Raw genomic sequence first — 15,000 nt, forward strand, 5'->3', positions numbered from 1 at the left:
GTGAGTAAATGAAGTAGTTATATATATATATATATATATATATATATATATATATATATATATATATATATATATATAGTAATGTAGTAATTTATAAAATATATATGGCTATTAAGCTACACTGAATATTCCGCGTTTCATCCACTCTAGGATTCTTCAGGCTTAAGGAACTTTGTCAGTGTCTGTGTCTTTGTCCGTGTGAGTTTTTCCTCTAGGCTCCGAAATGGCTGGTCCAACGTTTATGAAATTTCACACAAATGACTAGAGTTAACAACCATTTTACGGCAATTACAGCCTCAATTCTCCGAAGTATGTATTACAATTACAACGGAATTTTAGCCCATTTTTCAGTTAAAATACTTCCAGCTTTTGGCTGGCAACGGAAATGAACTTCTTACTTTAATCTCTAAAATCATAAATGCTCAATATTGTTTCAGGTTTGGGGATTCTGATGGTCATATGAGATGCTCAACTTTATTAGAATGTTCCTCATGCCATTCTTTAACAATTCTAACTGCATGGCATTATCATCTTGGAAGATGGCGTTCCCGTCCGAAAACAGTTTTTTTAACCATGGGAAGAACTTGGTCACCGAAAATGCGTAATAGTTTCGGCTGTTGATTCTTCCATGACGAGAAATCATTAGTCCTGCAGATTTCCAAGCAATACCACTACAGATCATCACAGAACCCCCGCCATGTTTTCCGGTCTGGATTAAACGCTTCGTTTGGCTGTCTTCAGACGTAGACTCGGCCGGTGGTCGGAAATAAGGAAAACGACGATTCATCAGAAAAAAAATCACATTTTTCCACTGCTTAAGGGACCAATTCTGTAGGTTTTTACACTACTCTAAACGCTTTGAAAGATTTGTCTTTGAGAGCAGAGGCTTTCTAATTACAATCAAAGCTTGTGCATCTCTAAGCGGGCAGTTTTTGTACAAACTGTGTTCTGCAAATGTTTATTGAACTCTGTAATGGTCTTAGAACTCGTGGTCTTACACTTTTCGTTAACAATTTCATTTAGACAGCTCCAACTTTCGGACACACTTGTGCTTTGCTGAGGACTTTTTCCTCTCTCTTTCAAAGGCAGTAATTACTTTTTTTTAAAAATAGACTTCTCAGCTTATGGGGGGGTGCTCTTTATTCTTCTTTGCAATCTCTTTCCCAAAGAAGAGAAGTTGCGAGCCTGTCTCTGCTTTATCGTTATTTTTATGGCAAGTGCTCGTCTGAGCTCCAATTTATGCCCCTCCACTCGCCAAACTTTCACGAAAAACACTCGTCTAGCCAAAACCACTGTCAATACTTTCCCCCACAACGAGGATTCCATGAACAAAGCTTCTTTCTTAGAACTGCGCGCCTGTCGAACTCTGTTCTGTCTGCCTGCTTCTCACCTGACTACAACCTTGATGTCTTCAAGTCCAACGTTAACAAATTCCTAATGAACCGCCCCCTTAAGTAAACACTTCATCAAATCTCCACACTAACGTACTGTACTTGCAATAACCCTTATCCCTGAGTGGCTTCCAGGCCTTGATAAGTGGAGACCACCGTGTAAAAAAAAAAGCTTCTTTCTTAAAACTGCAGGTCTGTGAAACTCTCTTTCGTTTGCCTGCTTTTCAGCTGGCTACAATTTGATTGTCTTCAAGTCCAACGTAAACAAGTCCTTGGTGAACCGCCCCCCCCCCTAAGAAATCCAATTTACAAATTTTGCACTACTTACGATTTCTACGCTATAATCCCATTGATTACCGTGCACCCATTAATCTTTATCCTCGAGTCGTCTCCGGGCCTTGAGAAGTGGTGACTCTGATGTAAAAAAAAAAAAAAAAAGAAACAGTACCTTTGAAACACCAAGCATTTCGGCAGTCTCTTTACCACCAACAATTCGGTCTCTTTTAAAGTTTGAGAGGTTAGCCATTATGGGTATGACCAATCTTTTCAATATCCGAAAAACGAAAAAATATAGAGCTGGGAGTATTTTAATTGAAGAATGAGCTGAAATTCCTTTGGAAGCAATTAATTTGTACAAATTTATATGTTTCAATACCTCGGAGAATTGAGGCTGTAATTGCCGCAAAAGCTTACACCATAATAAATTATATTTTGCGGATTTTTTAAAAGATGTTTCAATTACTTTGTCCAACCCTTATATATATATATATATATATATATATATATATATATATATATATATATATATATATATATACTAGACTACCCGTGACCCGTTGGGTCAGTATGTTATATTAACTATGAAATTCATGTATGAGCGTGACACTTGTGACGTAAAGAAAATAGTTTTTTTTTTTTTTGACATAACAGAGACATTTCTATGAATGAAAAATCACAGACGGATCACTCAAACATGAAAAAATTCCTCCCTATTCGTGTAAAGTTACCTATTTTTCCGAGTAATCGCACAAAAATCGAAAATTAAACATGATTTTCCTACGAATCGAACACAGACGAAAGTCATTTAGCAGCAAAAACGCACATGAACCTACCGATGAGAAATATAAGAATGAAAAACCCATATTGGAATCTTTCAACCAAGTTATAGAAACTTAAAATCTAAAAAAAAGTAATTAATAAAACCTGAAGGAAAAAAAATAAAACCTAAATAAATAAAATAAAATAAAACTAATATTGAAACATTAGTAAATGTGTCAACAAATTCACTGTTCTCACACAACTAGTTTGCATCTATAAATGTAAACAAAAAATAAAAAAAGAAGGAAGGAAGGAAAAGGGACAGATAGAGAGTAGTAGTAATAGTAGTAGTCTTGGCTTTACTACAATTGTTCTTATGTTTGTCAACAGGTTAACGTTGTTTAGTTGTAAGAAAATAGCGACAGTATAGTTGTAATAAAGAATAGTTGCAAAACACCCCCACTCTTCCCATGTTAAATAATAATTTCGAAATAATAACTTAATATTTCAGTTCGCAGGCATAAACCTGCAAAAGAAGCGATTTGTGTTGATTTGTTTTCATTGTTATGGGTTAATGTTTATGCGCGCATGCGCAACCGGATGTCGTAAACCGGAAAGTGGGTTACATCACTCGTTACAAGGTCATTTGAGTTTTATAATTATATCGGTATATATATATATATATATATATATATATATATATATATATATATATATATTTGTTATTGTTGTTTTTTTTCAAGCGATACATACGGTTAATATTGGCTCCGCCTCGAAGCTCATTTTTTTATTTACTTAGAAAGTCGCCCTTTTAATTTGGACGTATATAACATTTTTATTTGTTTATTATTTTTTAAAACAGTAATCTACGTACACGCGTGTTTCGAGGTCGTTACCTCTCGTCAGCGTAGTTCAACTGTTTCTGGGGATCGAACCTCAGATCATGTAGTAATATATATATATATATATATATATATATATATATATATATATATATATACGCGAGGGGTGTGCAATAAGTAATGCCCCTGACCCACTTCCCTTAGTAGTAGAGCAACGAAACTTGGCACAGTTATTAGTCTTTCTCTATATAGGAACCACCCAGAGTTCTGTATTTCCCCCATCGTTTGATGCAGCTCTGGAGACCGTTTTTGTAGAACATCCAAGATTGGTCCTCCAACCACGATGTGACTTCAGAACTCAAGGCTGCATCATCTAGGAAACGCTTTCCTTTCAAAAACAACTTCATGGATGGGAAGAGGTGAAAGTCAGAGGGTGTAAGGTCAGGAGAGTAGGGAGGATGGGGAAGATTTCATAAGCATACGCCCATGCTTCTGATCTGGCGACATGCGAGTTGTGGACTGGACCGTTCTCCTGTAGGAGGATGGTACCATTGTTGATCTTGCCCCGCCTCTTGATTTTGATAGCTTCCCTTAACTTCCCTAAAAGTGAAGCATAATAGGCTCCTGTAACTGTGATACCCTTGCCAGGAAATCTGTCATCACTACTCCGTCCTGGTCCCAGAAGACTGTGAGCATGACCTTGCCAGCAGAGGGCTGCACCCTTGCCTTTTTTGGAGGTGGTGAGTCCAAGTGCTTCCACTGCAATGACTGGGCTTTGGTCTCTGGATCATAGTGATGGACCCAAGTTTCATCCTGTGTAATCAGTCTTTTGGAAAACTTTGACTCATCTTCTTGGAACATCTCCAAATCCATCCTCGAGCACTCGACGCGTCCTCGCTTCTGGAATGGTATGAGCAACCTGGGAATCCATCTGGCAGACACCTTATGCATATGCAAATGGTCATGAATGATAGTTTCCACATACCCTGTACTAATCTTGACATCTTGGGCTATTTGGCGAATAGTAATGCGCCGATCTTCCAAAATGGCAGCCTCAACTTGACGGACAGATGCCTCATCAATGGCAGAAGGGGGCGACCAGGTCTGGGAGCTGTTTCCTCTGACTTCCGGCCATGTTTGAATTCACAATGCCAGCGTTTTACAAGGTTATATGATTGGGCATTATCACCATAAGTTTCTTTCATTTCATCAAAAGTCTCCTGTGATGTGCGTCCTTTCAAATACACAAACCGGATCACTGCTCGACATTCAACAGGCTCCATTTCACTCAGTTCAAACACCTGTAAAACCGAAACCACAATTAATTCAGAGCTATAATTTGCCACATAACCCGTTGAGATATAAATCATTGCACATGCATAATTTCAGTTAGATCAGACAACTGGAAGTGGATCAGAGGCATTACTTATTGCACGCCCTTCGTATATATATATATATATATATATATATATATATATATATAGTAAAATATATATATAGTAATATATATATATATATTAATGTATGTATATATATATATATATATAATATATATACTCGTAAGCAAAAAAAAAAAAAAAAATGGGCAAAACAAATTTTATACATTTTATCGCACTAAATGCTATATTGAACAAAGAACAATTGAACAAGGAAACTTAAACAAGTCTAATAACACAGAACAAGCCATTTACTTTAATAAATGCTTAGGATGGAATATCATTCCCTTTTGATTTCTTTATAAGATCAATCCTTTTAGACATGCTCTCAACCAAAGTGGAACACTGAAGAGGAGATGGTAGTCCATTCGCTTTGCACAGCTTTCAACAGTTTGTCATTGTTCTCAAAAGTTTTTCCGGCCAATGCACGTCATATTATGGACCAAATATTCTTGATTGGGTTTAAATCGGGGCTTTCACCTGCCCAAATTATCACCTCAGTTGAATTATCAGAAAATCATTTTTTATGGCTTTAGCAGTGTGTGCAGGGGGCATTATCATGTTGAAAAATAATGTTCTAGGATATTCCCAGCTTCTGGATACTTAATAACAGTCCTGTTTCTAATACTCGAATGTATTCCTTTGCATTGATTGACTTCTCACATCTAATAAGTTCCCCAACTCCTGCTGCAGTAAAAGTTCCCTATACCATTATTCCTCCATTCCCGTGTTTAACTGTCGATTTTATGCAACTTGACGAAAATCTTTCTCCAGTTCTTCGATTGCACCATTCGGGAGCATCGGGAGCATCACTAACAAGACAAAATCTTGATTCATCTAACCAGAAAACATTCCTGAACCAGTCTGTATCTTTCTTGCCATAACACGAGAAAAATCTCTTTCTATCATTGATGTTTTTCTTAGATAAAAGTGGTTTATTTGCACACCTTTTAGAGGAAAATCCCATTTCTTTCATTTGTCTAAATATTGTATATCTAGAAAGAGAATTTCCAACCCCTGTTTTCAATTCTTTGCAATGGTCAACATAAGTTTTGTTTCGATCCTTCAAAACAGTTAATTTAAGCCTTTGACTTCCCTTCAAAGTGGATGCTCTAGGGCGACCAGATTCTTTTACCAAGTGTTCGACTTCGAACCTTTGACTAATTCGCTTCACTATAGAAAGAGACGTTTTCACATTTTTTTTCTTAAAATATCAAAAATCTGCTTGTAAGTCATTTTGGATTGCCTTAATCTTGCAATTCGGTTTTTTATATCCATGCCAAGATGCGGTTTTACCATTTTTAGGATTAATTTTTCCACTTATTAGTATATGCTATAATAATAATGATCTGCAAAATAGAAATTTTCAGTTAAAATTAACTAAAATTCATGGAAAAATATTTAAAAATCTACTTCTTCCTTCTTTCACTCTTGGCCCATTTTTTTTTGTGCTCATGAGTGTATATATATATATATACTAGTAGGAAGACCCGACGTTTTCCGAGATTGAATGAGGATCATACTCCTATATTTTTATATTAATGAATATCTCATACTCCTATATTTTTATTGTAATCGCCCATTTTTCAATCAAATCTAGTTTGCTACCAATCGCGATGCACTGGAAAGAAGCTTTACATGTCTCCCCGCAGTGACTTTGCCCACAATACACTGTAGTCTACATTGCACTGTAGAGAACCTATTAATGATTTTAGAAAATTATTTTTCCATACAATGGCTTGCCTTAAAGTTTAAAATGCAAAAACGAAATATCAGTAGTACTTCAAACAGAAACCTTGATTTCGAATGACCCTCTGTCATATCAAAGAACTTACTGTTGATTTTATGTGTCGGGCCTTTCTGCTTTTGAGTAACAAAACTTCTCAAGTGCAATTGTCATAGAAGGTTGTATAAGGTGTTAATTTTGATCAAAATCACATGTTCCTTCTTTCATCGGATTTTTTTTTCGATTATCGATTATCGATACTTATGGAGGACAGTACGATACAAAACCTATCTAAGAACACTGCCAGATACATGAAGTAAATTTGTGTGAAATTTCATAGATGTCGGCCCAAACGTTTTTTCAGTCCATACTGAACGAACACGCACACACAGAGACATACACACAAAGTTCCTTTTATATAATAGATATATAGATAGATAGACAGATAGATAGATAGATAGATAGATATCACTTTTTCTTTCGACTGATTATATGCATCTCTTTAACTTGTTTGTTTATCTCTTTATCCTTTATTCTGATTTCATTATCTCCCTTTGTCACACTCTTTCTCACTCCTCTCTTGCTCTCTTTCTTTATCTCTGTCTCCTTGTCTCTTTTATTTTCTGCCTCTCCTCATTTCCTTTGGTTTTACATTCCCATACTATCCACTCCCCCTAACCATCTGCTACTGACGATCTGCACAGCCAAATCTCTCCAATGATTGAAAAGGGAAATCCCGTGCTTATCTGTGTCTTTGCAAAGCAACAAAAACATTTTGATTGAGGTTGGGATTTCCGGCTTCACACTAGAAAACCTAACCTAAATTTCAGCTTAACGGACAATCCTTCTTCCGCAAGATATTTCGCTCTTTAATAATCGTTTCTAAGTTTTAAAACATCGCACGTACCTCTCAGATACTTGTTGAACTTCAACGATTTAATGATAGCATCAGAGGCCAATAATATTAGGCAATTATTTATTAATGTTTTAGTATAACTTCCATACATCATGCAGAATAGACTCTTCTCTTTGCCGAAATCGGTAACACTGCTGATCTTTATTTTTTCCTTTATCATTTTAATATTTCAATATTAAATTTTATCATTTTATGAACTTTTTTATTTTAACATTTCCCTGCATTTACAGCTCCAACAGAAAAATAAACGAGCACTTCCTAAAACAAATCTTTCACAATTGGCATTTCTTACACCGTGTTCCGCACAACTACTAGTACACTTCTTTTCTGTATAGTAATTATTAGATTTATTCCGATCAAGAAGCTTCTCTTAAATAAATATTGCCACAAATAGACAGTAGCAAACACATTCACCCTCTACCCATCAAGTCCTCCCACTCTCCCAATTTTACCGTCAGGACACTCTTATATGATGTCAGTATTTTCATAGCATCTTTTCTCTTTTTGATGTATAGCAGACCAGACTTGATATGAACAAACTTACCACAGCCGTTATATTAACTTAAAATATAACATGTTCGTTACATGTACGTTTATTGTATTTTTATGGAAATCGCTCGAGACAAGACATGAAGCCACTTGATATACGGAGCTAACAAGAACGAAAGCTGATTATTGCAGAGATAGGAGACGCCTATTGGACCAAGACTGTAGGTGGAAGGAAAACAGGGAGCAGGAAAAAAGTTCCACAACCTACTGGAATAGAAAGCTCTATTACAATGTGGTATTAACCCATTACCCCCCGGTGATCTCATATGAGAACACTTAAAAATGGATAGATTTGGCAATTACATGTTTGTATATATATATATATATATGTATATATATATGTATATATATATATATATATATATATATATATATATATATATAATCTTGATGCTATTAGATATATTTCTCTGATATCCACATTATATTTGTAAATTTTCGCTTTAATTTAATTGATATACAAGCTTGAAAATATCAAAATTGTACTCCTGTTAATTGTCAATATAAAAGTACGTAAATAAGTCATACTAAACTACTATAAAATAATATCATATAATACATGTTGAAGCAACACATAAAAAAAAAGTGCTTGAAATATTTGTTTGGGTCACCAGCTCTAGGAAGGTTGTTGTCCAAGACTGAAGAGGCCTCCCTACCCTAGGTTTAGCTTTTGAGTTTTCCTTCTCCTAGACCGGTGACATGGGAAGATCTATGGGTCCATCAGTATCGAGAGAGTTTGCCTCGCGCCTGGGTCTTTCTTCTTCTTCTTCTTCTTCTTCTTCTTCTTCTTCTTCTTCTTCTTCTTCTTCTTCTTCTTCTTCTTCTTGAATTAAAATCCCTTTTGTCTGAAAATGTTACCAGGCTTCTTCTTCATCTGTAAACCTTTTCTCGAAAGGGGGATGAAGAAGTAAAATTAATGCTGACGAGTCTCTCTGCCAACAGCTTAGAAAAGGGAGAAATAAAAATGTTGACAGGCTCTGCCCACACTTTTCCTTTTCAATGAATGGTGTATTTCAGAACACCAATTTCAAACCGCTCCAATAAAGGCTCTCTAGGTCTAGGAAGGTTGTTGTCCAAGACTGAAGAGGCCTCCCTACCCTAGGTTTAGCTTCTGAGTTTTCCTTCTCCTAGACCGGTGACATGGGAAGATGTATGGGTCCATCAGTATCGAGAGAGGTTGCCTCGCGCCTGGGTCTAAACCAGGTATTTCTGCGACCCCCTCATAGGTAATTAATGTTAATGGGTCAGTTAGTAATGGTTGTATGTCTACTGAACAGTTACACCCCTCAAAATGATTAAAAACGACATTATTGTACCTGGAAGAGGGGATAAGTAAGAATTCATACAGCGGACGCAGCTAAATTTGCAACAGGTTGGTTTGAGAGAGAAAGAGAGAAATAGATAGATAGATAGATAGATAGAGAGAGAGAGAGAGAGAGAGAGAGAGAGAGAGAGAGAGAAGAGTTAATTTATGGTTAAGATATAGTTCGTATGTTAGTTTAGGAATAGGAATACATGCAGAAATTCAAGTGTAATGTGAACAAACACCTTTCATAATGTCGCTCCAACCCCGATAGTAGCCCCCTTCTTCAAAGTGGCACTGTGCCTTGTTTGAGGTGAAAATTGAACAATAAATAAATAAATAAATAAATAAATAAATAATATTTATATGAGTGACAAAATATGCTTCTCCATTATCTTCGATATTGATCCAAAGGAGACAACTCTTTTATATTGAAGGATTTATCTCCCTTGACTAAATTTCTATACGTAGTTGTGAGTTTAAATGCAAAGTGGCACTGTGCTATGTTTGGGGTGAAAATTGAATTTAAAAAAATATTATATGTAATATTACGAGAATAGTAGGCTAAAAAAGTGCTAATCTCGTATGGGATCAAAAGGAGAAAGTGACTACACAGGAAACAACATGTTTACTGCTGCACAGTATGAGTGTGAGTGTTTGCACAGACGTGTTGATACATGTCTAATTTGAAGCCTTTATAAGCATATTGTCATTCAATTGAAGAGAGTGGTTGTTAGTGGACATCGATTCGTCTAGTAATGTAATATATGATGTTAGTGTAGTGTATACATGGAAACAATGATATATATATATATATATATATATATATATATATATATATACTAGCAGTTTAGCCTGGCGTTGCTCGGGCTCTATATACTGTTAATAACTTTATGGGCATATGCATATATATTAAAAAGTTTGACCAATGTCCAGGTGACCTACATCTAAAATTTCAAGTGTTTAGACCCAAAATTGGCGGAGGAGTTTGATAGAGTCCGCAAAGGTCAACTCTTTCAACTTTGACCTCTTAGCAGCCAAATTTCTACCCAAAAACTTATTAAAAAGCTCGCTGCATGTCTGAATATTCTTTGTGTAAAATTTCAAATGTTTAGACCCAAAATTGGCTTAATAGTTTGCTAGAGACACCAATATTCAAATCTTTTGAACTTTGACCCCTTGGCAGCCAAATTTTCGGCAAAAAAACGATTAAAAAGTATACCCTAAGTCTGAATACACTTTATGTAAAATTTCAAATGTTTAGACCAAAAATTGTCTGAGTAATTTGGTATAGACCGCAGAGGTCAATTTTTTTCAAACTTTTACCCCTATTTTGACCCCCTTAACCTTTATTGTTTTGGGTTCAAATCAAATTAAAAAAGTTTGATTCGTGTCCAAGTAACCTACATCTCAAATTTAAAGTGTTTAGACCAAAATTGGCGGAGGAGTTTGGTAAAGTTTTCAAAGGTCAAATCGTTGAACTTTGACACATTGACAGACAAATTTCTGGCCGAAAACCGATTAAAAAGATTTTTCCAAATCTCAATAAACCTTATGTCAAATCTCGAGTCTGTAGATTGAAAATTAACAGAGTTATTTGGTAGGGAAATGTACACATACAGACACACACAGACAGACAGAAAAAGTCACTTTTATATCTTTTGAGATGAGTAATTTGTATATTTATTTATTTGCGGACTGTTATCCTCATTTTCATAGTTGTTGTTTTCACGACGTTTCGACCAACTATTCATCTCGCCTTCATGAGGTGGTTAACCGCGACAGGATGAGAATGCTGAGTGTATTAACTGCATCCCTAGTAATTGCTGCTTTCCATAGTTGTTCCAATAATAAAATAAGATTTCATTCGGTACGGACCCGACGATGGAAGACCAGATAAGAACGAACATTTTGGATTCATAAGACCAAAATAATTCTGCCTTGATTGCCCTTTGTGGCCCGTGGTGTAGTGGATAGAGGTGTAGAATTTCTACGGTTCCAGGAGAGTATTGTCTGAAGATAGCAGTTTCAATCCTACCCAAAGTCAGTAAGAGTATTACTGGGCCAAAATTTGGTGAGATGATAACTATGGAAAGATACTGTTAAGAGACTCAGCATTGTTATTCTGCCGCATCTGATGAACGTTAAAATAATAGTTGCCGCATCTGATGAACGCTAAAATAATAGTTGGTCGAAACGTCGTGAAACTACTATGTATATATATGTGTGTGTGTGTGTGTGTGTGTGTGTGAATCTACCTTGGATATATATATATATATATATATATATATATATATATATATATATATATGGAGAGATGAAAAAAAGAACAAAGCAAATTATACGTTTATCAATGTCTCATCTTTATTATAAGACTTTCTCAGGATAATTAAATTTCGTTCTGAAATAGAACAAATATATTCTTGCTATTCAAAGCAAATTGTTGCTATTCACAGCAAGTACATTTTCAAATATTTTATTGATATTTTATTTTCTCCAATTTAATAATAGGAATCTTGAAATAAAGACGAAACGTTGATGAAGATATAACTTGGTTTGTTCCTTTTTCATCTCGTTGGGATATTATTTCCTTTATTCTTATATATATATATATATATATATATATATATATATATATATATATATATATATATATATATATATATATATGACACCTTGTAAATTTCTTATTACTTGCCTTCCTTGCTTGTAAAAAAAAAATTACGATCGCATTTAGAATAATTGCCGATGGTTACAGAAACACTATTTATTAATTTATTTTCAGGAGCAGATAACTCTTTATTGTCATCACAGAAGACAAAATGTCACGAAGTCCCGCAACGCCAACGGGTAGAAAAAGTTTCTTCGACTTTTCAGCCAAAACTTTGGCCGGTGAAAATATCGATTTCAGCCGTTTCAAAGGCAAAGTGGTCCTTGTTGAGAACGTAGCTTCCTTGTGAGGCACAACTACACGGGATTTCACCCAGATGAACGAGCTGGTCGCCATGTTCGCAGATAAGCTCGTCGTACTGGGGTTCCCGTGCAATCAGTTTGGCCACCAGGTAAGTGAAAAGAAGGATTCAACGCTCTTTCTACTCAGAATATTATTAACAGTCTGAATATTTAACAAAATGAATAAATATGAAAATTGCGCCAATTTCTTGTCAAAACCCTCTATTTAAAGTCAATTCAACCAAATGCATCCTAACATCGAGTACCGGAAAGAAGCTGCTAAGAGTACTGTTTCCTGTCGTGACAGGATACAAAAACCGGCTTCGAAATCTAGTGAGCGAGGGCTTTTTCGCACCCCTACTTCTTTCTCACAGTCGAGATGTTGCGAGTCTGTCTCTGCTTTATCGTTACTTTCATGGTGGATGCTCTGGCTCTTTCTATTTCTGTTATATCTAGAATTTCTCAAGAATGGGTTAAGTTTGCCAACGATCTTCCATGAACTCTGGTTGTTGTTTTAATATCCATATAGTTTTGGTTGGTTGTTTTTGTTTTACGGATTATAAACTCTTTTCAGGTTATTTATTGCCGAATCCAGTGATTTTGGAGAAAATTTTTTTAATAGAATATTTTTTTCAAGTCGGTTTCTATTTAACCCATAGTTGGGACCCTAACAGGTACTACCACTCCGAGTCAGAGTGAACCTGGGAACAATGGCAATTAAAGGGTGGCTTCACAATCCCAAAAGCCCGCAACCTAGGGCCTCACCATCGGATATAGTTTAAGGTCATATCCAAAACCCAATATAGTTTGGAAGACACAATCAGCAATTTACCTTACTCTCTACATATATCTAAAACTAAACGGAAATTCCATCGTCTAAGCTTTTTTCCTAGATCTGTTCGCCTGTGGAACACAAATACCTTGGGGCTTCGAAACCTAATAGATAATGCAATTTTCTATTTATATTTCCCACAGACGAGACGCTGCGAACCTGTTTCTGATCTATCGTTACTTTCATGGCTAGTGCTCAACTAATCTTTTATCTGTAGCCTCCCTGTAGATCATCCGTAACAGACACTCATCTCACTATAAAAGCTGTGAACAATTTTTCTATACCTAAAATTAAACGAAAATTCCATGGGCAAAGTTTCGTCTGTGTATATGTTATATTATTCGCAAGGTTGACTAATTTGCATATTAGTTTTACGCAAGAACATTTCATTAATTAACTAATATTTTGTTATTGTCTTTTAATTCAATAATTGTTTTTATTTTAACATAAACCATAGTTCTGTTTAGCAATATTGCTTTCATTTCATGGACAAATATTAAGTACTTGCGTTCAAGGGTTCCTTACTATAGAGAGTCCGATTTGATTTTCAACAAGTTGTGATGTATTTCTAAATTGCAAGTGAAAAAGCAATTGATATATTTTTTTTTTGCAAAAGGGTTACCACATATCAAGGCCTAGATGATACTCGAGGATAAGCGTAAATGTTTGTATTGTAGTCATTGGGATAGCAGCGTAGTGATCATTTGTGGGGGAAATTTTGGTATGATGAGATTATTTACGAGAACGGTTCAAGAACTTGTTCACGTTGGACTTGAAGACGAGGATATTGTAGTCATCTGGAAAGCAGACCAGCGGAACAGAGTTCCACGGACGGACAGTTTTAGAAAATAAACTTTTTTGATGGAATCCACGTTTAAGTTTAGGCACCGGTAGAGAGTGGGGTAATTTATTGGTAGTGATTTTGGCTAGACGAGTGTTTTTTGTGGAAGATTGGCGAGGGAGGGCGCCATAGATTGGAGCTCAGTCGAACACTTGCAATGAGAATAGCGATAGATCAGAAACAGTTTCGTAACGTGTCTTCTGTGAGAAAGAGGTTGCAGAGAAGAGAAAAAGGGCGTCACCTACTAGATTACGAAGTCTGTTTTGAACTCTTGGTCAAAGGCAGCTCCTACTCGGACGTAGCAACAGATTTTGCTTTCTTTACGATGGCATTTGAAAGATAAATAAATTTGTTAGAAATTACCCAAATGTTAATGTTTATCTAAGATGAATAAATGAGAAAAAATTTCCTGCTTGCAACAAAGCTATGAATAAAATGTTTGTTATCTTTAAAATGATATGGAGTTAGTCACATCCTTTGAAGCCATTATTTCGTAAGGTGAAAATGAAAGTCATTTTTTTTTCCTGAGAAATCCACTCTAACCATAAAAGACTTTGAAATTTTTTTTTCTCATTTTGTTGGTGATGTTAAGGTCGAAGGGTGGTGATCCCTAGAATAGAAAATTGAACGTCAGATCTTGTTGACGAGTATATCAAAGTCAAATATGGTTGACGTGCGTCAACTTGTTAACGCGTAAATTGAATAGGGATTAGTCATATCATACGAAAGTGTGAGGTTAAAAATGAAAATTTCAGAAGAAGAAAAAAGATTTTATAACATTACCCGGTTTTCATTTTAAATTTATATTTCAATAATTTAAAGTAGCGAAATTTGCGGAGCGATAGCGGAGAAAACGATATATATATATATATATATATATATATATATATATATATATATATATATATAGTCATTTATAAAATATATATGGCGAAATTACTAACTAGCTCTACCTACGTATTGAGCACTTTTGAAGTAAATACTTTAAGTTTACGCATAAATCTATACTTTCGTATATTAATTTTATGTGAGTAAATGAAGTAGTTATATATATATATGTATATATATATATATATATATATATATATACATATATATATATATATATATATATATATATATATATATATACACGTAGTTTTTTGTTTTTGATTTTTTAACGATATTGAGGATC

General features: G+C 35.1%; 1 protein-coding gene across 1 annotated transcript in view; it reads left to right on the forward strand.

Annotated features, from left to right (window-relative positions):
• The window catches only part of LOC145256236 (glutathione peroxidase 2-like), a 93,177-nt gene that overhangs the window by 55,018 nt on the left and 23,159 nt on the right, over positions 1–15,000 (forward strand). Inside the window, exon 2 of the mRNA XM_080114883.1 lies at positions 11,987–12,263. Coding sequence (XP_079971009.1) covers positions 12,024–12,263 — 240 coding nt within the window. The 5' untranslated portion in view covers positions 11,987–12,023. The remainder of the gene's footprint in view (positions 1–11,986; positions 12,264–15,000) is intronic.

This window comes from Euprymna scolopes, chromosome 32, assembly GCF_053919585.1.
Source record: "Euprymna scolopes isolate OS-2025 chromosome 32, ASM5391958v1, whole genome shotgun sequence".
Classification (NCBI taxonomy): Eukaryota; Metazoa; Mollusca; class Cephalopoda; order Sepiida; family Sepiolidae; genus Euprymna; species Euprymna scolopes.